Source organism: Phycodurus eques, chromosome 8, assembly GCF_024500275.1.
Source record: "Phycodurus eques isolate BA_2022a chromosome 8, UOR_Pequ_1.1, whole genome shotgun sequence".
Taxonomy (NCBI): domain Eukaryota; kingdom Metazoa; phylum Chordata; class Actinopteri; order Syngnathiformes; family Syngnathidae; genus Phycodurus; species Phycodurus eques.
This window is the reverse complement of record NC_084532.1, coordinates 22,248,328-22,267,746: the sequence shown is the minus strand read 5'-3', so window position 1 is coordinate 22,267,746 and position 19,419 is coordinate 22,248,328. Positions and strand designations below refer to the sequence as shown.

The following is a 19,419-nucleotide window of genomic DNA, read 5'->3' as shown; positions in this document are numbered from 1 at the left end:
AACGTCCTTTTCATGGACGCCCTGCTTGTTTCAGCAAGACAATGCCAAACCACATTCTGCACGTTACAACAGCGTGGCTTCGTAGTAAAAGAGTGCGGATACGAGACTGGCCTGCCTGCAGTCCAGACTTGTCTCCCATTGAAAATGTGTGGCGCATTATGAAGCGTAAAATATGACAACGGAGACCCCGGACTGTTGAACAGCTGAAGCTGTACATCAAGCAAGAGTGGGAAAGAATTCCACCTACAAAGCTTCAACAATTAGTGTCCTCAGTTCCCAAATGTTTATTGAATGTTGTTAAAAGAAAAGGTGATGTAACACAGTGGTAAACATGACCCTGTCCCAGCTTGTTTGGAACGTGTTGCAGCCATAAAATTCTAAGTTAATGATTATTTGCTAAAAACAAATTTGATCAGTTATAACATTAAATATCTTGTCTTTGTAGTGTATTCAATTAAATAAAGGTTGAACATGATTTGCAAATCATTGTAATCTGTTTTTATATGTTTAACACAACATCCCAACTTCATTGGAATTGGGGTTATACTTGCAGGGAAACAGATTGACTATTTTGAGGACGTGACACAATGCGATGCGCTAAAAATAAGAAATGTACGCAGTACCTAGCTCCCCCCCAAAAAAAAAAAAAAGACAAAAAGTGTCCGCTGATGCAATAGATAGCAACAAATGACCTCCGGGGAATTGTGCGCTGAACTCATAGTGTGCTGGGGGACGTTTTTGTTCCTCACGGAGGTGTTTGTTTATGCCATTAGTGCCTTAGTCTACACACTGTGCGAGCTACCACAGGGAAAAACAGCATGCGTCACATTCTATGTCCTCACCACCACTGCCAGCAGAACTGTGGTGGCATCTGTAAAGCTGATATTGACGCTAGAGTTGAAAAAGAAAGTTATTTTCACTTTTTTTTAATGACTAAAAATGAGACGGTGAAAGGCAATTGCGGCCAATGAATGCCAGTTGGGGACCTTGTAGTTATAGTAATAGGTGGGGAAGTGGGTTCTAACTATGCTCATGGCAGTGCCCCTGGCGTCGGGCCCCTCTGGCTGGATGGCTGCTTGGCGTGGGGGCTCCCGTCTCATGCCCGTGGCTGCTCTCCGGATCACCCCCCTTATCATAGCAATTATGACCATACAGCACTTGAATCCAATATGTCATTGTACTAGTTATATAATGCTTTACTTTCAGCATCTTGTTTACAGCTAGTGCTTTGTCTTTTGTTGTCTTCTTTTTTCTATATTATTTAGTTACCTTTTCACTCTCTCTCTCCCCTTTTATTTTTGTCACGTCCCTTTAAAAACTTTGTTGTCTTCTACTAAACGACTGCAATTCTCAATAAATATCCAACAGAATACAAAGAAACCACAGTGGCAGTTTAAAAAGGGATTATATAATCTTACTTTTGTATTGACCTACTAACCGAACTAGACAAAAAAAAAAAAAAAGTGTGAAATTAAACAACCAAGTTAATTTCTTGGTTTCCATCCATTTCCGAAAGTGTCTGTAAGCGACACCCACGAGATCTAGCCCTTTGTTTAACATGCATTCGCCGCCAAGTGCTCACGCCAAGATGACCGGCCCTCAAAACGAACAGTTTTCAGCAAGACAAGAAAGAGTGTGAAGCATGTCACAGACCTGGGAAATGTTTGAAATTGTGTGAAAAATTTCACAATACGTCTCCTCAAAAAAATACTTGAAGCAAAAGCCATTTAAGAGTTATAGAAGGTGCTCGAGAGGCCTTCCTGTCACTTTCCTGAAACTTCTCACTTCTGCTTTCGGCAAGTTAGAGCATGTGGCAAAGCCATAGCTTTCAGAAATGGCCTGCATTCTTTTCTTTGTTCCTGATTCATGCTAACACTGCAGCTCTGCTTACTTTTGACTTTAACATGATCCATGAACTGAGCAATACATTTCCAAGGATGTCGACTTCGATGCATTTCTGTGACTCTTCCAGTCTTTCTGTAGCTCGGTTGCAACTTGCAGATGACACCTGTTGTGAATTTCGCAATGCATCTCCTTGTTAGAGAACAGCACGTTGTGCAAAAAGTACTAAAACAGTGAACGGCTGGACATCTGCATTCAAAGGTTTAGTGAAGGTCAAATTCATTTCAACTGGAAGGGCTAATGCAGTTTAGGTTCATGTTGAAATTTCATACAAAAGCCTGATATATCAAATTTTTGGTGATGGCGAAGTAGCGTATGTTTAAAAAAATGCATCGGTAACATGTTTTTGCGCTCCAAATAAATTCTGTCAGTGCTTCCATATTTGTCATCAGGATTTAATTACGGGCATTCAATCACTGTGTTTGGTGTTCCAAAAGAAGAAAAAGTCCATTGTGGCTGGGAAGTTGGTAATCTGGGAATTGGACGCACATCACATGGGTAGAGGGGATATTGAGAGGAGGAGGGGGAGACATTCACGTGCCCTCGGAAACGCCATACTTATCATGTAGGCGCACTTTTTTATGGGCTCTACTTGACTACAAGACAACTTTTGAAACTTTAAAGCTGAAGATGACACATTCTTACAGTCAGCGGTCCGTCGTTGTCTTGTCTCTACTGGGGATTCTATCGGCCATTATGTCCGTTTTATCGGTCATTCTGATCTTCCAGCTGCAGCCTCAACACACGGCCGTCAGGGAGTCCACCCCGTCGGTCGTGCCCCCTCACGTCAGGGCCTTCCTGCCGCCGGTGTCCACGGTGCTCTCGGCTCTGTCGCTCACCCTCAACCTTAGCGCCGTGGTGGTGTGTCTCCTACACGGCTACTTTTCCACTGAAGTTAGTCGAGGAGAGCTGGACACCGAAAGGTAAGGGAACATGTTTCGAGAAAAAACGGCTGTTCGTTAAGGCACCATGCAACGTTTTGGACGTTACGGCTGTTTGGAAACCGCTGTGACCGCTTGACGCTCAATTACTATTCATAAGTACGTGGAGTCATTTGGAGACGATGCTTTTATATATTTATATATATATATATATATAGAAGATTTGCAAATAATTGTAGCCTATTGTATATCCCAATTTCACTGGAGTTGAGGTTTGTAGCTTATATGAAATAGAATTTTCTCAAATGTACACAGTTTAGTTTATGATATATATATATATATATATATTATATTTATTATATTTATTATGATATATATATATGTAAATTGGAGAAAATTATATTGGTTTGTAGCTTATATGAAATAGAATTTTCTCAAATGTACACAGTTTAGTTTATGATATATATATATATATATATATATATATATATATATATATATATATATATATATATTATATTTATTATGATATATATATATGTAAATTGGAGAAAATTCTATTTCATATAAGCTACAAACCTCAACTCCAGTGAAATTGGGACATACAATAGGCTGCAATTATTTGCAAATCTTTTTTTCAACCTATATTCAATACACTACAAAGACAAGATATTGAATGTGCGAACTGATAAACTTTATGTTCATGTTTTTTTTGTTGTTTTTTTTAAACGTTTTGAATTTGATGCCTGCAACATGTTCCAAAAAATCTTGAAAAGGAGCACGTTTACCACTGTTTTACATCACTTTTCCTTTTAACAACTCAATAAGTGTTTGGCAACTGAGGGCAGTAAGAAACGATTTGTAGGTGGATTTTTTCCCCATTCTTGCTTAATATACAACTTAAGTTTCGCAACAGTCCGAGATCTCCGTTGTCATATTTTGAGGTACATAATGCGTCATACATTTTCAGTGGGAGACAGGCTAGTAGTCCAGTCTAGTACTTGCACTCTTTTACTACAAATTTACACTGTTGTAACACATGCAAAATGTGGCTTGCCGTTATCTTGCTGAAATAAGCAGGGATGTCCCTGAAAAAGACTTTGCTTGGATGGCAGCATATGTTGCTCCAAAACTTGTATCTTTCAGCTTTAATGATGCCTTCACATGTGGTGGTGGTGCCTTGACAGATGTGCAAGTTACCCATGTTATGGCCACTAACACCCCCCCGATACCATTACAGATTCTGGCTTTTGAACTTTGTGCTGATAAGAATCCAGATGGTCCTTTTCCTCTTTGACCTGGAGGACACGACGTCCATGATTTCCAAAAATAATTTGAAATGTGGATTTGTCACACCACAGCACACTTTTGCACTTGCGTCAGTCCATCTCAGATTAGCTCGGGCCCAGAGAAGCCGGCAGCATTTCTGGGTTTAGTTGATATACGGCTTTTGCTTTGCATGGTAGTTTTAACTTGCATTTGTAGCTGTAGCGACCAACTGTGTTAACTTACAATGGTTCTCTGAAGTGTTCCTGAGCCCACGTAACATTATCCTTTACACAATGATACCGGTTTTTAATGCAGTGCCGCCTGGGGGATCGAATGTCACGGGCATTCAATGTTGGTTTTCAGCCTTGCCGCTTTTTGTGCGATTTCTCCTTATTCTGTGAATCTTATTATATTATGGACCATAGATGATGAAACATAGGTACAGTACACCATCTTCATACATTGCAATGTAGTTGAGTAACATTTAAATCAAGTTGTGATTAAAGGTTGACTGTGGCCGCCACTGTTGAGCTCCCCATACCTCTGCCTCTCAAATCCAATAAGCCTGTCAAAACAATAGCCTTCCTTTCATTCCATAGTCAGCGCAAGGCCTTTAGCTCTCACTTTCCCACGGCGGCTTATAAATTCAGCGACTCCCCCTGCCCCTGGAACTTCCAAGACAATCTGAATAATAATGAGCTTCTAAATATGTCAACACATACACGTGCAACATAACAAGCTGGTTTGTAAGACCATAATTTAGTCAACGTATGATGTTCATCTCCACAGAGCAGACAGGTTCCTATTGGACAGCAGAGCCGTGCGACATGTGGCCATCGGACTGTTCTGCCTGGGAGTTTCGGTCTATTTAGCAGGTATGAACTAAAGGTGGGAATCACACACACACACAGACACTATTGTCATCATATTTGGCGATAGTATCACGATAGCGTGTCATGTGAGATAAATTAAAATGTCAGGAAACACATCTACAATAAGTGGCTTCCGAATTCAAATTGAATAATTGAAGCATGTGTGAGTGAACCAGTGTTTTTGTAAAATAATGTAACAATACTAAAAGTTACAAAATATCACAACCTTGACAAAATTAAACATGCTTTTATTGGTTGTTTTTTAGGAGAACACATTTAATAGGACAACGGCAATTTTGATATGTGATCCTAATGTAGTGATAACGATACATACATTACAATATTGATATTTGAATATCAATTCTGCACCCTAAGCGATAGTGATCCAAGAAGTCACCCTATCGCTATTTGATGTTGGTGTATCAATATGGTACCACCAGTGATAACATTATATCACAATATCGTTATTTGATGCACTTGCATCATTAGCGTAACACAAGCAATAAAAGATACAGTACATCATATTTCATGCTTGCACCATAATTGATGTTATCACAATATCGCTTATATATATATATATATATATATATATATATATATATATATATATAATGGGGGTTTAGCAATACTTTACTATATGAACTAATGATATGCTGGTGTATCCATACCATACCGTATGAGTAACACTAAACAACAGCAGGGGGTGTCCTTGACAGCTAATGTCCAAAATGTCAGCCGTCAACAACCGAGAAAGAAAAGAGCTGTTCTCGTCCAGCGAGCTCAAGAGAACAATGTGCCCTTTGAGCGGCATCCATGACTTGAGTGTTTTTTAAAGCCGAACCTGGTAGCGCTGGAAGGCTCTGTTCTGCTGAGCAGCTTGTGCTTGGGGGAGGTGGGCTAGGCTGTGAAGGGGGTTAGGACCTTGACCACCCCACTTCAATCAAAGAGGTAGCAGAGAGAAGTAGCAGAACATGAGGAAAGGTCGGGAAGTGTTGTCACAGTCCAGAGTTGTGCTTCTCTCCTGTGTCCCTTGGCATGCCTGGATCCACTGTCCTTTTTCTGCACACAAAATAAGACAGGTGTAAGACACGTCGCCCCTTTTGTCAAGTGTCCAACTGTCCAAAATGGACAGATGAACATTGAATGCCACATAAAATTATCCGTTGAATAGATTTTCCCCATTTAAATGAATTGAAATGCCATTAATCTGCTTCAGCTCCCAGAAAAGAAAAAAGTTCTTTTTTTTTTATAAAGAAAAAAAAAGTATTATTTTATAAAGAACATAAAATATAACAGACAGTAAATAAGTTTTATAATGTGTAATTACTGTATGTATTATGGTATTCGAGAGTTGGGTGTGTGCCTTTTAGGAATCTGGCCGGTTAGATGCATGTGAGCGTCTGGGTGTGAGGTGTGGCCTGTAGCAGTTCCTTGAAACTGTTCTCATTTTGTATGCATGTGTTTGACTGTTTGTCCTGCTCAATAAGCTCTCCTTGCCCACATGCGAGGGCATTACAGTACCTGCTTCATTTGTATTTATTTTTTTCACTTCACACAAGTGGTGCATATCTAGAGCTTTAGCTTGTAACTTACATGTTGACTCGCAACACAAAGTTTATATAAAAAAACAAAAAAAAAAAAAAAAAAAGACAAATGACGACTTATTACTCAAAGAACTCGTGTGATACATCTCAACTGACAGAGTAACATCTTTGTATGTTGGGGAGGAGCTCTCTTTAGCCTGGGTTGATAGTGGAAGTTACAGAGAGTCCTCACCGCATGTGTATGTAAATGCACACTTCTGGTGCATTTTTTCCAAATCAAATCTGTAAGCCATTTATTTTTAAAGGGTAATGTTGTAAAATGAGCTTGAAATTATATTTAGCTGTTTTGCGACTATACTTGACATATAGACAGTTTAAATTATCGATACAGGCAATTCAAAACATTTTGGGGAGGATCGATCACTCATGTTTATTTCGCTATTAATCACAAAGTGAACTAACTTTCTTCTCTCATCTCTTTCCCGACAGCAATGTCCATTTTTATGTTGCTCATATTTGAGGCAGAGACGGGTGTCGCCAGCGCTTGCGTCCTGGCCTCCGGCATTTTGATCCTTCTAGTGGTGGTGATCCACTCTCTCGTCAAGGTCTCCCGAGTAGCTAAACGCGGCAGTGTAGACCATCTCGAAACGCTCTTTTGCAACAAGCACAGAAGCAGCAACAACAGCCCCGTGTCTTGGCCCTGCGAGCTGAAAATCGGCGTGGACAAACTGCGAGTGCCCCGCATACCGTCGCACCTCCAGCATCACATGTCGTTCACACCGCCCAGCAGCCCCAGACACCAGCGGCAGCACCACCCGCAGGAAGAGTACTCCCCCGTCGGAGAAGAATTGCAAGGCCACTCGAGCAACGTGGACGGCCACAGTGGCGGCGGCAGCTGTCCTCGGTCACACAGGAGCTTATCTTCAGACTCGGTTTTACTAAAGGCTAAACCCTGGAATGGTGTCAACAACGAGATGAGGAGTGTCCTGGCCCGCAAATCGGGGATTAACGCAAAAGACTCGACGCTTGTGTGAAGAAGAGGATTTCAATAAGTGAGTGTGGAAACGCAACTGACTCTTAATACCTTTAAGGATTCCAGACCACATGGAAATGGAGCTAAAAATCCACTCATGACTCTATTAAGCTTTTTAAAGTTGACTGATAAATTAATTAAATTGTGATAATCTATTGGATATTATTTGTAATATACTTTTATGCAGTAAAGTATGCCATGAGAGATTATCAAATGTGCCGCAGAAAATTATTTTCACTTAATTTGTCTGAAAATGATATTTATTTTTTTACTACAAATGTATTTCCGTTCATCTGTCTATGCTAGGCACTTATCGTGACAGTCAGAACAAATAAATGCTCAACAGGCCCAGATTTGAAGTCAATGTGACTAAATTGAGAGAATCGTCATCATTATTTCATTATATATACATTTTGTGACCTTTTTTTGAAAAGGTGTGTGTGTGTGGGGGGGGGGTGCCATGTGATTTTTTTTTTATTTTTCAATGTAAAATATGTGCCTAGACTCAATAAAGTTTGGGAAACACTGTTATAATGAGTGGGGAGTAATGGTACGCAAGGAATCACAGATTTTCAGATTTTAAGGCCACACGGTTCACATTCGGCACCATAAGGGAGCAAAACGCATAAAAAAACTCGTGAAAACAGGTACACATTTTAAACCCCTTTCCTTTTCTATTGTGCTTGACCTCATTAGTGTCCGGGGCAAACTGGAGGGAATCCCAGGTGACTTTGGCCCAAATGTTTATGGCTAGCCATGATGTTTGCTAGCCAGAGGCTCAATTTCTTGATAAATGTTTCCTTGATCCATGTTTGTTGTAATACATTAATGTCTTCTGTGTATTGTTTATGTAGAGTGTATGTTATGGAAAAATATGATTTATTTTTTAGTACGTTTCTGATCCCAGGGAGCAACCATTTTAATTAATATTTTTTTTAAATCTCAGCTTTATTCCTCAGATATATTTTTCAAATATTTGTACACACTGTGCCATCGTTGTTATGTTGTCTCAAATGATTTCTCACCAATGTGAATTAAATTAATACTTTAAAAAAAAGGCTTGTTCTGTTATACTTGGAAAGTGTGCTGTTTGAAGGTATTACTGACCTTGGACATAGCACCGTCATGAGGAAGATGAGGTGGATGAGGCACGCGAAGCAGCAACAAAGGGACTGGGAGAAGGGTTTGCATCGTGCAAAATTAATGCAGGTGGATGGCGGGGGGAAACAAACAAACCTCAGAAAAATGTGATACAAAAAAAGAAAAAACAAATGACTGGGTGATAATTAAAAAAAAAGAAGAAGAAGAAGAAGAAGAAGATACAGATATATTACCGCTGCTTCCTTACCTGCGTCCTTGAGAGATGCTCATCTGCTCCCTCATGCTGATGGCTTGTCGCAGCAGGCTGTCAATGTTTTTGAAATACACACTGCTCTTGGCCATGCTTCTCACAGCACTGCATTGACAACAACAAAACATCACTAAAGGGAATTTCTATGCGTCGTTATAACAAACCTGCATGCATATTCGACTGAGTTGGAGCCCAACAAACCTGCATGCATATTAGACTGAGTAGGAGCCCAACAAACCTGCATGCATATTCGACTGAGTAGATGGCTCCTTGGCTCTGCTCCTCCCAGCTCTGCATGTCTGTCTATAAGAGAAACGATGGGGGGCAAAAGGCCCATGGAAAGTGAAAATTAATGTCCTCTAAATCTGACACACCAGAGAAGAGTGTTGTTAACAACCCTGGTAAAATGGAAAAAAGTCTATTGAATGAATTTCCGACCCTTGCTCTTCTTTTGTCTCCGTGATGTGCGCATATTTAAGGCTAACAATGAGCCACACTAAGTGGCCACATCATCTTGAAAGTGTGTGTAGGGTGGATGGTTGATACCTTATGCTGCACCAACTCAGGTAGGGACCTCCTGACATGCTCCTGCAGTCTGTACAGAGCCACGGACGGCTCGTTAGCCAGAACGTACATGCTCTCCGTGAATTTGTCACTCACTGTAGATGAAAATAAATCGAACAAAGTAAGAACGGCAGAAATAAAATTGGTGGTGCAACACTTTAAAATGACACTGTCGTTCGTGGCTAGCGAGCTAGCTAATTTAACTTGAAAAACGAGGAAATGCGTACAATCAAATGTGCGCCACTTACCTCGTCTAACTTTAAGCTGCATCTCTTGGTCTTCCATGGCGAAAGATGAAAAATTACTCCCACAAATACCGAAGCAACTGCAGCTTTAATGCGACTTTTGGCTCTCTAATCCGCGCTACTTCCGTGTTTTGGTTGGTGGTGTGCAACGCCAATAGGCTCCGGGCCGAAAATGAATACACATGACGACAACAGTTCCCGCCTTCACGAAACATATTTCACGTAAACGCGATATATTCAGTCCTAATATGGTTCAGTTGAATGTCTTTCGATAATTAATGTTTAATTGAACAAAATTCAATGTGTTTTGCCACTCCTCGACGACTATCGTGACACGTGAGATAACTTACTTTCACTTTTGCCACAAGGAAGTTGGCGCACATTAGGCAGCAAAAGCTGGATGTGCTGAGTCGACGACGTCGTGACTGAATTTCTACTTTTCAACACTTTTTATCCACTTCACTTACTCACGTTTTCCCTCACAGCGGTGATAATGGACATAGGAGGAGACCAAGACCCAAATAATCACACATCAAGTGCAAAGTCTTGTGAATACAGAGGTGAGAAGAACAAAGCATGTGCCTCACGACACTATCTGTAGACTTTGTTTTTAAACGATCTCGTTATAACGAGATCTACTCAACCAAAGAACTCCACTATAGTTTAGTTTTCAGATTGCTATGGTTAAAATACACATGCAATTGATCAATACTCGGCACACCTGCAATACCAATAGAGCTTTACAAAGTTAATCTTTTGAGGTCTTCATCTAAGAATCGTTTTATTATGGTGGTAGTATTTTGCATTGAGTGATGTTACTGATATTTTATTTCCCTCAACTGACTGGTACACCCTGGACTGGTCGCCAGGCAATCGCAGGGCGCATGTAGACAAACAACCATTCACATTCATACCAATTGCACATAATGCATGCTTTTGGTATATGGGAGGAAGCCTGGAGAAAACAGACAAGATTTAGAGTCAATATTCGAACCCTGAACCTCAGAACTGTGAGGAAAATTTTCTAACCACTAGTGAACCGTGATGCCAAGATAATTAGAGTTACAGTAAATGCACTATTAGGCTGCAAGCAGCATCACTGGCATGGAAACAGGAGCTCAGAACATTCAGAAAGAGATGCTCTCGTCACCTTAAAAAAAGTCCACGATTGTTCATTTTCCACAGTCAATCAATTGCATATAAGTCAAATGTCAATCCCTATTAGAGCATTGGCAATTTTTGAAACGTTTCCATTTAAATGCATGTGTCTCACATGAACGGCCTTGTATATCCAGAGAATGCCGACGCGGATGAAGAGGGTCTGTTCAACCATTCGACCACGCTCACCAACAGGCAGCGTGGCAATGAAGTTAATGCACGCCCAACAAAGTTAGACTGTGAGTATATAGTGTGGTCATTCAAACTTTAACATTTCTTTTTTGCAGATCACGGCTCTATGAATGTATGGTTGTCTTTTTCGTTATAAGCTCTGTCCATACATCAGCTCGCCGCCCAGGGTGAGGTTTTGCAAGTGGCAGTCCAACTAAATAAAGGTGAGGCTGAGGCATCTGGATGTGACTGAACCGACATCCTAGTACACAAATATTGTCAAACACAAGGGTTCTTAAACTGAGGTCCAGGGACTGTAATTTGGGGGTCTGCAAATTTGTAATAAATTATGTTTTATTATTTTAAAAAGTCCAAAAATAAAAAGTCGACACACCCCTGTTCAAATGCACAAAACACATTTCCCCACATTTTTTGGGAGATTTTGGCCATAATTCCAAAACCGGTCAGTGTTAGCACAAAACCTTCAGGCTTTTGCTATAAAGTAAAAATAAAGGAAAAGCCTACTAGAATGTTTTGAACTTTATTTGGCATTAATCAGGTATTTTAAATGGTGGCAGGTGTGTGCTGACTCCCATTTTAACATGAGTTTGAATGTGAGGTGAATTCTGAACACTGCCATGTCCCAGTAATGTGGGTGTGCACAATTGTACAACCACATAATTTCACTTGTTTATTTTTACTTCGTCTCTTGAAAAAAAAAAATATATATATAAAAAAGAGCTGTTGAGGTTATGGGTCCCATTAATGGTTGAAAAAGTTTTGAAATGATTTACCTTAGTCTAATTTTTTATATCACAAAAATCTGGCATTTGAACAGGGGTGTGTAGAGTTTTTATATCCAATGTATCATATAAATATGACATCCCTGCATGAATAGCCGACAAAAGGCATTACAGGAATAAAGTCATATTTTGTTTTAGAACAATAGGGTGTATTATTATTATTTTTTTACAATATAGTCCTGTCTTTTCCAGAATACAATCGTAATATCATGAGAATAAAGTTGTATTTTTGAAATTCACTTGTTAAATTATGAATTTCTTCACTCAGTAAACTTTGACGTTAATATATTACGACTTTTCATCCCAACAAACTAACGTCTTAGTTCTTTTTGACTTTTTTTCTATTTTTCTCTAAATATATATGAGACTGATTTGGAACATAATCCCCCCCCCCCCCCAAAAAAAAACACAGGCTACTTTTTCATTCCTATGGCTTTTATTGGTACAGATGGTAGTTGTGTTCAATTGGCACTGGGATTATGAGGGGGTCCTTGGTAATATGTCTTCCCTTTAAGGGTTTGCGAATCCCTGGACTGTAACATATGCCCGTTTTGCAGACAGTTCGCTGCTGAGCAAACAGGATGAAGGAGGCTTCACTCCTCTTATGTGGGCAGCGGCGTTTGGAGAGAAAACAGTGGTGGACTTGCTCTTGGAAAAGGTTAGAGGGCAGGAGGAAGAAGTCTGTTGGATTTATCTCACCAAACATTATAATGAATAAACACAAAAGGAATGAAGACGTTGGTCATTTTACTCATGAGGAGGGCGCATGGGAGATTGTTCAGGTTACAGCCTCTCAACACGCTCTAAACAATCTCTCCCGTCGCTCCTGCATTTATTTGAAAATAGGGAGGTTTCTAAGTTTACAAGACATAACGTACTAAGCTACAAGACACAACACACTAAGGGTAGGGTTTCAAGGTGAAAACATGGCACCTGCCACGTCCCGGCCACGTCCTTCTCTCAGATGATTCCTGCTGAGTCATCTTCTTGAAGGCGAGACATCTTTCTTTCTAAACATTGTCCATAATACTAATGCAAGCTAAGCAAATAAATGATAACTTCTACAATATATCTAACAAAGTCTTATCAGGACAATCACTCACTGATGCTGTTGTGGTTCGTGTGTAAGGGCGCAGACCCCAAAATAGTTGCAAGGGACCGAGAAAGTGCGCTGACGCTGGCCAGCTCCGGAGGCTACGTGGACATCATCGTGGCTCTCCTAAGACGTGGGGTTGACGTCAACGCCTATGACTGGGTACACGTTAATTGCAAATTGTCGCTGTCGGGCGGAAACCTCTAATGTGCAAATATGGCCAATTTTATATATTTTTTTCACAAATAGATACCATTGTTTTGTCCCTAGATCGTCTATTATTTTTACACATTAACCAATTCAAAGAGTGGAAAATAGCTTGAGAGCAAATTAATTATACTTTCTGCAACACTTGAACTTACTGAGAGTTGTTGTAAAACTCCATCTCTCCCCCCACTCCGTGAGAGCTGTGTCGCATGATGTTGCCTCGAGATTGAAAGTTTGAATGTTTTTTTCGACAAAAACATTGAGTTAACCAGTTTGGAAGGAAGCAGTAATTTCAGCCTATTAAACTGCTTAGTCAGCTCATCGTTTTTATTTATTGCATCACTAATGGCTCTCTTTAAGAGTTTGGGAAGCTGATGCAACAGTGTTTTGCTTTTGTGTCGTATTAAAAGGCTTTTTGTATAGTCGCAAATGCAGCCTATGAAAGGCTGCCACAGAGACGTTCCTACCATTTTAATCAGTGACAGGGTACCAAATTAGCCTTTTTTGGGGGGTATTAAATTAGCGATTGAACATGAGGTGGTGCTGTTTTGATGTTGGTGCAAATCGGTATATGTCAGCAATATAGGGTATAACACCGACTTGAACGATGCAGTGCTTGCTAACTCAAGCAAGATGCTGTGTTTTTAAATTTCCTGAAAAGTAGTGAGTTTGGAGATGTGAGGATTCTGCTTGACCGCAACAAAATATATTTGATATTAAAGATTTCCATTCCATTTAACAAATGTATTACCCCATTGAGACGATTTGTGTCAGAGAACATCCAACATGATGAAGCACTTTTCAATGAAATACTGAGAGGAAATTGCTTGCTGACTGAAAACTGCTGTTTTGATTTCAGAATGGAGGGACTCCGCTTCTGTATGCTGTTCGAGGAAACCATGTTAAATGTGTAGAGGCGCTCTTAGGTCCATTCATTTACATTTAAAACATACTGTAAGCGAGAGGTCCTGATTGCTATACTAATTGATCATTGTGTTTTTTTTTTTTTTTTTTTTTTAGCTAAAGGCGCTGACATGACCACAGAGTCCGATTCTGGCTACAGTGCAATGGCCTTAGCTGTTGCTCTCGGATACAAAAAGAGTAATTATCACCTTTCAACTACACAATTATTAAGTTTACAAAAAGGTTTTTCTCATTTTAACATTTTATTTTTTCCGTCGTAGTTCAGAAGGTGTTGGAGGACCATATCCTGAGACACTATAATCCAACATGCCGATAAATTAAACACCTAGAAAGTACTTATTTTTGTTTAGTTTGTATGCAAGGCAGTATCACAAAAATGTATCAATAATTGCCAACTGTGCAACTCACAGGATTGTTCAATTTGGCTGTAGACCAGCAACAATGAATGTAAACAAGTTGTAATAAATTAATTTTGTTATGACGTGCTCTTCCAGAATAATGATTATTCCTTCATACTAGGGGGCATTTGAGTATAAGGCCATTGATTAACTCTGGCTGGATTTACACAGGCATAGTTTAAGTGACAATATTTTTTTGATAACAGAAAGCATAATTGGGATGTGTCATGGCAGCGTAGAGGGGAAAAAAAAAACACCGCATGGAATTGGATATCTTCAGATCTGTGTTGTTTATGTTCAATTTGGGCATTATTTAATGAGTGTCATGAGATATGCGTGATTTGAAATAAACAACAACAAAATAGACAATCCAAAAAAATTAGATACAGGCATTAAATTTGAAGTGTAATTCCAGCTTTAGGAGAAATATAAATCAACCAATTGTTATGGTTTAATTAGCTGAAAGGGTATTGAAGGCCCCACATTTGAATGTTCTGGACTCCTGCTTCCATGCCAGGACTTTGTGGTTGTAAACCCCAAATGATGTCATGGTCTTCTGAGAGTGAATCAGCAGCACATTTGCAGTGCCCATTCATACTCCATGCCCCCCCCCCCCCAAAAAAAACCAAAAAACAATTCCTTGTATTCCTATCCATTTACGAAGTTGTAGCACATACATCCAGCAGATCTGATGTCCTGCATATTTCCTCTGGGTCATGTGGCTTTCTCCCCCAGGACGTCCAAAATATAAACAATAATTCTACCGAAAAAGTCGGCGCTGTTCTCAAACGTTATTTTTACTCTGTCCACGGCGGCCACCTCCTGTATGGGAAAGCAGTGGGTGTACAGTTAAGGCAAGATAATCTGGCTTTTTAGTCATAAAACCCATCAGTTAATCAGAAGCGGCGATGACAAACACACTCAGAACAATATTATTGAGCGCTTATTATAAACCTGTACAACGGACTGGCGACTAGTCAGTCCAGGGTGTATCCCGCCTCTAGCCCCAAAGTCATCTCTAATAAAAATAAAAAAATAATAATACAAGCTATATAGTTTGATGTAGACAGCAGTGATGAAGGATATCTGAAGGGAGTTGTTGTCTTCTGGGTAAAAATGACTGATCACTTTGAAATCTTCATCTACTGAACAACCTGCAGTGAGAGGGACAGGAAAGAGAAACTCTTATAAACAGGATGGTCCAAAAAGTAGGTACTGTATAATTTTTTATAAAAGGAACTTTTATTGTATAGGTTCTGTAAATAATGGCAAATAATTTACATCAAGAACGAAGAAAGTTGATTCTAAAGCAGTGATGGACAGGTAGGAAGGAAGCAAGTAAGGATCCACAACAAAAGGCAGGTTTGAAGGAAGAAAGGCAGAAAGAAAGATAGGAGGGAAAGAATGATGAAAGAAACAGGTACAAGGTGCAAAGGAGGAGGTAAGGAAGGAAGGAAGGAATAACAAAGGCAGCAATGTCGGTTTAAGCGAAGGACGGAAGAGTGCAAATTAAGAAGTGGGTCTTAGGGAAGGTGGGAACAAAGGAAATAGTCCAGAAAGTATGATGGGAACAAAGGAAGGATGGCAGAAAAGTAGGTTTCAGCAAAGGAAGGATGGAAGTAAGTGTGCAAGAATAATTAAAAAAAGGTGACAGAAGAAAGGAGGTGAGGAAGGAAAAGATGCAGAGAAAAAGCAAAAAAAAATAAAAAATACTGCACAGTACCTACAGTATACAAAAATATGGTAATTAAAGCTTCAAATCCGAGCATGTAAATATTAATTTGTACCTTCCATCCTGCATGTTTTGGCCGAGAAGCCTCCCTGGAACTGAACTTTTAACTCGGACACTCTAACCGACTGGGGGAAATCGAAAATCAACCACTGACAGTCACCCTAGTGAAAATAAAAACATTAATTAACACGCCTCTAATGATCTATAAACACAAAAGGGCCGACATGAATGGTAGGTACTGTAAACATAATGACTTGCCTGGTCTGAGTTCCAGCATGTCTCCTCGTTGCTGTCAAACATGAACTTCTTCCCAAATTGCTTCACATCTCTATTTAGGACAGAACTCACCCTGCAACGTACACAATATTCCTGTTCACATTCTCAAACTCTCCAAATACGTCTCAATATTAAAATATATACAGTATAATTAACTGTGTTTCTGCTGTCAAATACCTGTATTGTGTTTTACCGCATACCAAGGAAGCGGCCATATTGGTTGTGGCGCATCCTGCCGTCAAGCGATTCGGTGTCGCGCCTTTTCATTTTTACAACAGTAATCGACGCTTGTCGTTACAATTAACTCCCGCTAGATGGGTGTCAGGTTCCGTCGAAATAGACGCTAAGCAGAATATGAAGTGAGTATGCTATGCAAATATACTTTATGACGTCTTTAAAATCGCAGTCTCGCAATTAATATTACTACTATGATGATGATGATGATTATTATTATTATTGAAGCTTGCTAATCCAGTTGTCAACATTTTATTTGTTTCTTTATGTGTGGATTATACTGCCTCCTGGTGGCCAAGATGCGCACACTCGAAAGAGCACAATAAGGAGTTGAAACAGATTAATGGCATTTCCATTCATTTCAAGATGATTTGACATATGACTGTTTTAAGTTACGAACTAAACTGGTGTGTCAAGGCACAACTGTATGCATGTAAGTCATGACAATAAAAGATGATTCTACTTAATTTCGGCACTTACTATACCTTATGTTGAGCAGCTAGCCTAGTGGTGTCCAAACTATGGCCCCGGGGCTATTTGCAGCCTGCCGTACATTTTTATTTTTTATTTTTTGTAGCCTGCGGCATATACAAAATAGCATGTGTCATGATTGGGCAGCATATCAATTTCCGGTTTATTATTGGTTGTGTTTTATGTTTTTATAACCCCAATTTGGTTGTATCTCCACCATACAATGACAATCAAGGCTTTCTATTCTATTTACTGCAAGCTCTACCATACTATATGTACAACACTTTGTTATAGCTGTGATTGTGCTCTATAAACAAAGTTGAGTTGAGTGTCTCACAGCTGTTCAAGTGTGTACACGTATGCACATATGTTGCACACGTATGCACATATGTTGCATGTACGGCCGGCTAGTTCCGTCTTCGCTAACATGGCAGCATCTCAGAGCATAACAGAAGGAGCACAAAACAAGGAGATAGGCGTGAATAGGTGTGTTTTTCCAGCAAAAAAAGTTAGTTAGTTAAGTTCTAGAAAAAGAATCGCGAATGGTAAATTGCAAATTGGAGGGTGTAACTGTGACCTGGTTAAAAGCCTGGTTTTCCCCGATATCAATATGGAGGCTCATCAAGGTATTGCAGGTTCTTACAGTACATCAAGTAGTTGAGCATTCAGTTTGATTTAGAGCCGCACTAATGTCTTTAGTGCTGTGTGTGTGATAGTGTGTGTGCGAGGCTGCCGGCTCACTTATTAATTGAATGTTGCCTCGTGATGAGTTTGCATTAAGGCAGTCCATTGACTCTGCTGGCTAATGTCTGCGTGTGTTTAACGGAAAGAACCATTAATGGTTCCGAGATGAGCCTGCATGTGCAGTACTTTCAATAAACTCACTTATTCTTTTTTTTTTTTGACCCATAAAATGGAAAATTATGAGCCCAGTACGTTGCCAGGCAAACATTTCGGCTAAGAAAAAGACCGGTGCCATTATTGTGTGAATAACATAAGCAAGGTATAATATATCGGCAAGAGTCATCCAGGTGCTGGAGGGTGTTTTATTTTTTGGTCAAATTTTAAGTGAAAATAGTAGCTGTAATTATTTCTAAGTGGCAGGAACATAGAAACTCTCTGTGGCCTCTATTCCCAGATAGTTGTGATCTTTCTCTTATCGTGTGGTTTGATTCACTTTCCCCCCATTACAGTATATGCCCCTCTTCTTAAGTGATTTGAAATAAAGGCTTATGCAATTTCTTGAGTCACCTCCATAATGTAGCCTGTAAAACCTTTTTCTGATACTATTCTATATAAACTGCACCAACATGTGGTGAATGGTCGGACAAAGTCTACCTGGTAATTTTCTGCCTTTGGAGGGGAGTATTATAAACCCCTTTTACACTGCCTGTAATATTTTCAATTTTTTTTGGGCTTTTTTTGTCCATGTCACTTCTTTGCACTAATGTAGAGTAGGGGATAACGATGAGTTGATGACACACTTTTCCACCTTCTGTGTTATGCAAAGGGATATCAGAAGCCCCTTTTACACGTCTTATAAAAACACAATTGCACGACTTTCACCGTGTGGATGTTCTGTGTAAATGGCAAAGTCATGGACTCGGAAGACAATTTTGACACTGGTGTGTATAAACTCTACCAACACGGAATGGTGGGTGGAAGTCAACCTGGCAGTTTTCGACCTTCAGAGGTAGTAGCAGAAGTCCCAGTTACACTGCCTGTAATAGCATTGTTTTTTCCATCTTTTCCATGGCCTGTAATACCATTGTTTTTTCCATCTTTTCCATGTCGCTGTTTACTATAAATGGCGCAGACACGGAATGGGGACCTGGCAATTTTACATCTTAAATTCACTTCCATTGACAGCTGTTGAATTCAAATATCCATGTTAACATGGAGGACTAGCAGTGAATGAGTTAAGAAGTAGTATCTGATATTTCCTCCAAAGGTGGAAATCCCCTTTTACACGGCCTTTGAGATTAATTTTTTTGGCCAGTTTTCCAGCTCTCTTTATATACAGAATAGGATTCAGAATACAGTATAGGGGCAACTTTGACGCAGCATTTTTTTTTCACGTACATAATGCTGATATCAGAAGCCCCTTTACACTGCTTTTAAAAAACACATTTTCACGCCTTTTACTATTTGGCTTGTCTGCATAAATGGCCCAGTCATTGAGTAGGGGGACAATTTTGATACGATAATTTTCCATCTTCAGAAGTAGTAACGAGGAGCCCCTTCCCACTGCCTGTAAAAGCCTTCATTTTCTGCCTTTTTCCAAGTTGCTC

General features: G+C 39.7%; 4 protein-coding genes across 8 annotated transcripts; 2 read left to right on the top strand and 2 right to left on the bottom strand.

Moving 5' to 3' along the window:
* The first annotated feature begins 2,532 nt into the window (after positions 1-2,532).
* Positions 2,533-7,959, top strand: tmem221 (transmembrane protein 221). The gene is made up of 3 exons (XM_061683550.1): positions 2,533-2,825; positions 4,842-4,927; positions 6,958-7,959. Exons 1-3 carry the CDS (start codon positions 2,533-2,535, stop codon positions 7,500-7,502), a joined length of 924 nt encoding a protein of 307 aa, XP_061539534.1. The 3' UTR covers positions 7,503-7,959.
* borcs8 (BLOC-1 related complex subunit 8) lies at positions 5,173-9,800 on the bottom strand. Of its 3 annotated transcripts, XM_061683551.1 has the most exons (6): positions 9,665-9,800; positions 9,399-9,511; positions 9,091-9,155; positions 8,850-8,957; positions 8,609-8,776; positions 5,173-5,983 (listed from the first exon to the last, which is right to left on the bottom strand). In XM_061683551.1, exons 1-6 carry the CDS (start codon positions 9,699-9,701, stop codon positions 5,920-5,922), a joined length of 555 nt encoding a protein of 184 aa, XP_061539535.1. In that variant the 5' UTR covers positions 9,702-9,800; the 3' UTR covers positions 5,173-5,919. The 3 variants fall into 3 exon arrangements, with proteins under 3 accessions (XP_061539535.1, XP_061539536.1, XP_061539537.1); XM_061683552.1 differs by lacking the exon at positions 8,609-8,776; XM_061683553.1 differs by lacking the exon at positions 5,173-5,983 and having other exon boundaries at positions 8,609-8,673.
* Positions 9,801-9,840: 40 nt separating this feature from the next.
* Positions 9,841-14,498, top strand: rfxank (regulatory factor X-associated ankyrin-containing protein). 3 transcript variants are annotated; one of them, XM_061684331.1, is made up of 9 exons: positions 9,841-9,883; positions 10,147-10,221; positions 10,957-11,058; positions 11,149-11,214; positions 12,351-12,451; positions 12,923-13,048; positions 13,953-14,019; positions 14,114-14,194; positions 14,278-14,498. In XM_061684331.1, exons 1-9 carry the CDS (start codon positions 9,844-9,846, stop codon positions 14,331-14,333), a joined length of 714 nt encoding a protein of 237 aa, XP_061540315.1. In that variant the 5' UTR covers positions 9,841-9,843; the 3' UTR covers positions 14,334-14,498. The 3 variants fall into 3 exon arrangements, with proteins under 3 accessions (XP_061540315.1, XP_061540313.1, XP_061540316.1); XM_061684329.1 differs by having other exon boundaries at positions 14,114-14,498; XM_061684332.1 differs by having other exon boundaries at positions 9,857-9,997; positions 14,114-14,498.
* Positions 14,499-14,663: 165 nt separating this feature from the next.
* nr2c2ap (nuclear receptor 2C2-associated protein) lies at positions 14,664-16,648 on the bottom strand. Its single transcript, XM_061684333.1, has 5 exons — positions 16,601-16,648; positions 16,406-16,496; positions 16,203-16,308; positions 15,502-15,569; positions 14,664-15,252 (listed from the first exon to the last, which is right to left on the bottom strand). Exons 1-5 carry the CDS (start codon positions 16,636-16,638, stop codon positions 15,130-15,132), a joined length of 426 nt encoding a protein of 141 aa, XP_061540317.1. The 5' UTR covers positions 16,639-16,648; the 3' UTR covers positions 14,664-15,129.
* Between the last annotated feature and the right edge of the window lie 2,771 nt (positions 16,649-19,419).

Bases quoted from the DNA above. Each gene is read 5' to 3' on its own strand.
- tmem221 (XM_061683550.1), top strand. From the start codon at position 2,533: ATGACACATTCTTACAGTCAGCGGTCCGTCGTTGTCTTGTCTCTACTG. The intron at 2,826-4,841 runs GTAAGGGAACAT...TCATCTCCACAG, and splicing joins GGAGAGCTGGACACCGAAAG to AGCAGACAGGTTCCTATTGG. The intron at 4,928-6,957 runs GTATGAACTAAA...CTTTCCCGACAG, and splicing joins AGTTTCGGTCTATTTAGCAG to CAATGTCCATTTTTATGTTG.
- borcs8 (XM_061683551.1), bottom strand. From the start codon at position 9,701: ATGGAAGACCAAGAGATGCAGCTTAAAGTTAGACGAG. The intron at 8,958-9,090 runs GTTTGTTGGGCT...TTGTCAATGCAG, and splicing joins TCAGTCGAATATGCATGCAG to TGCTGTGAGAAGCATGGCCA. The intron at 5,984-8,608 runs GTCAGTAATACC...TTTTGTGTGCAG, and splicing joins ATGACGGTGCTATGTCCAAG to AAAAAGGACAGTGGATCCAG.
- rfxank (XM_061684329.1), top strand. From the start codon at position 9,844: ATGACGACAACAGTTCCCGCCTTCACGAAACATATTTCAC. The intron at 9,884-10,146 runs GTAAACGCGATA...TTTCCCTCACAG, and splicing joins CTTCACGAAACATATTTCAC to CGGTGATAATGGACATAGGA. The intron at 13,049-13,952 runs GTACACGTTAAT...TTTTGATTTCAG, and splicing joins ACGTCAACGCCTATGACTGG to AATGGAGGGACTCCGCTTCT.
- nr2c2ap (XM_061684333.1), bottom strand. From the start codon at position 16,638: ATGGCCGCTTCCTTGGTATGCGGTAAAACACAATACAG. The intron at 16,497-16,600 runs GTATTTGACAGC...TGTACGTTGCAG, and splicing joins TGCGGTAAAACACAATACAG to GGTGAGTTCTGTCCTAAATA. The intron at 16,309-16,405 runs GCAAGTCATTAT...TATTTTCACTAG, and splicing joins CATGCTGGAACTCAGACCAG to GGTGACTGTCAGTGGTTGAT.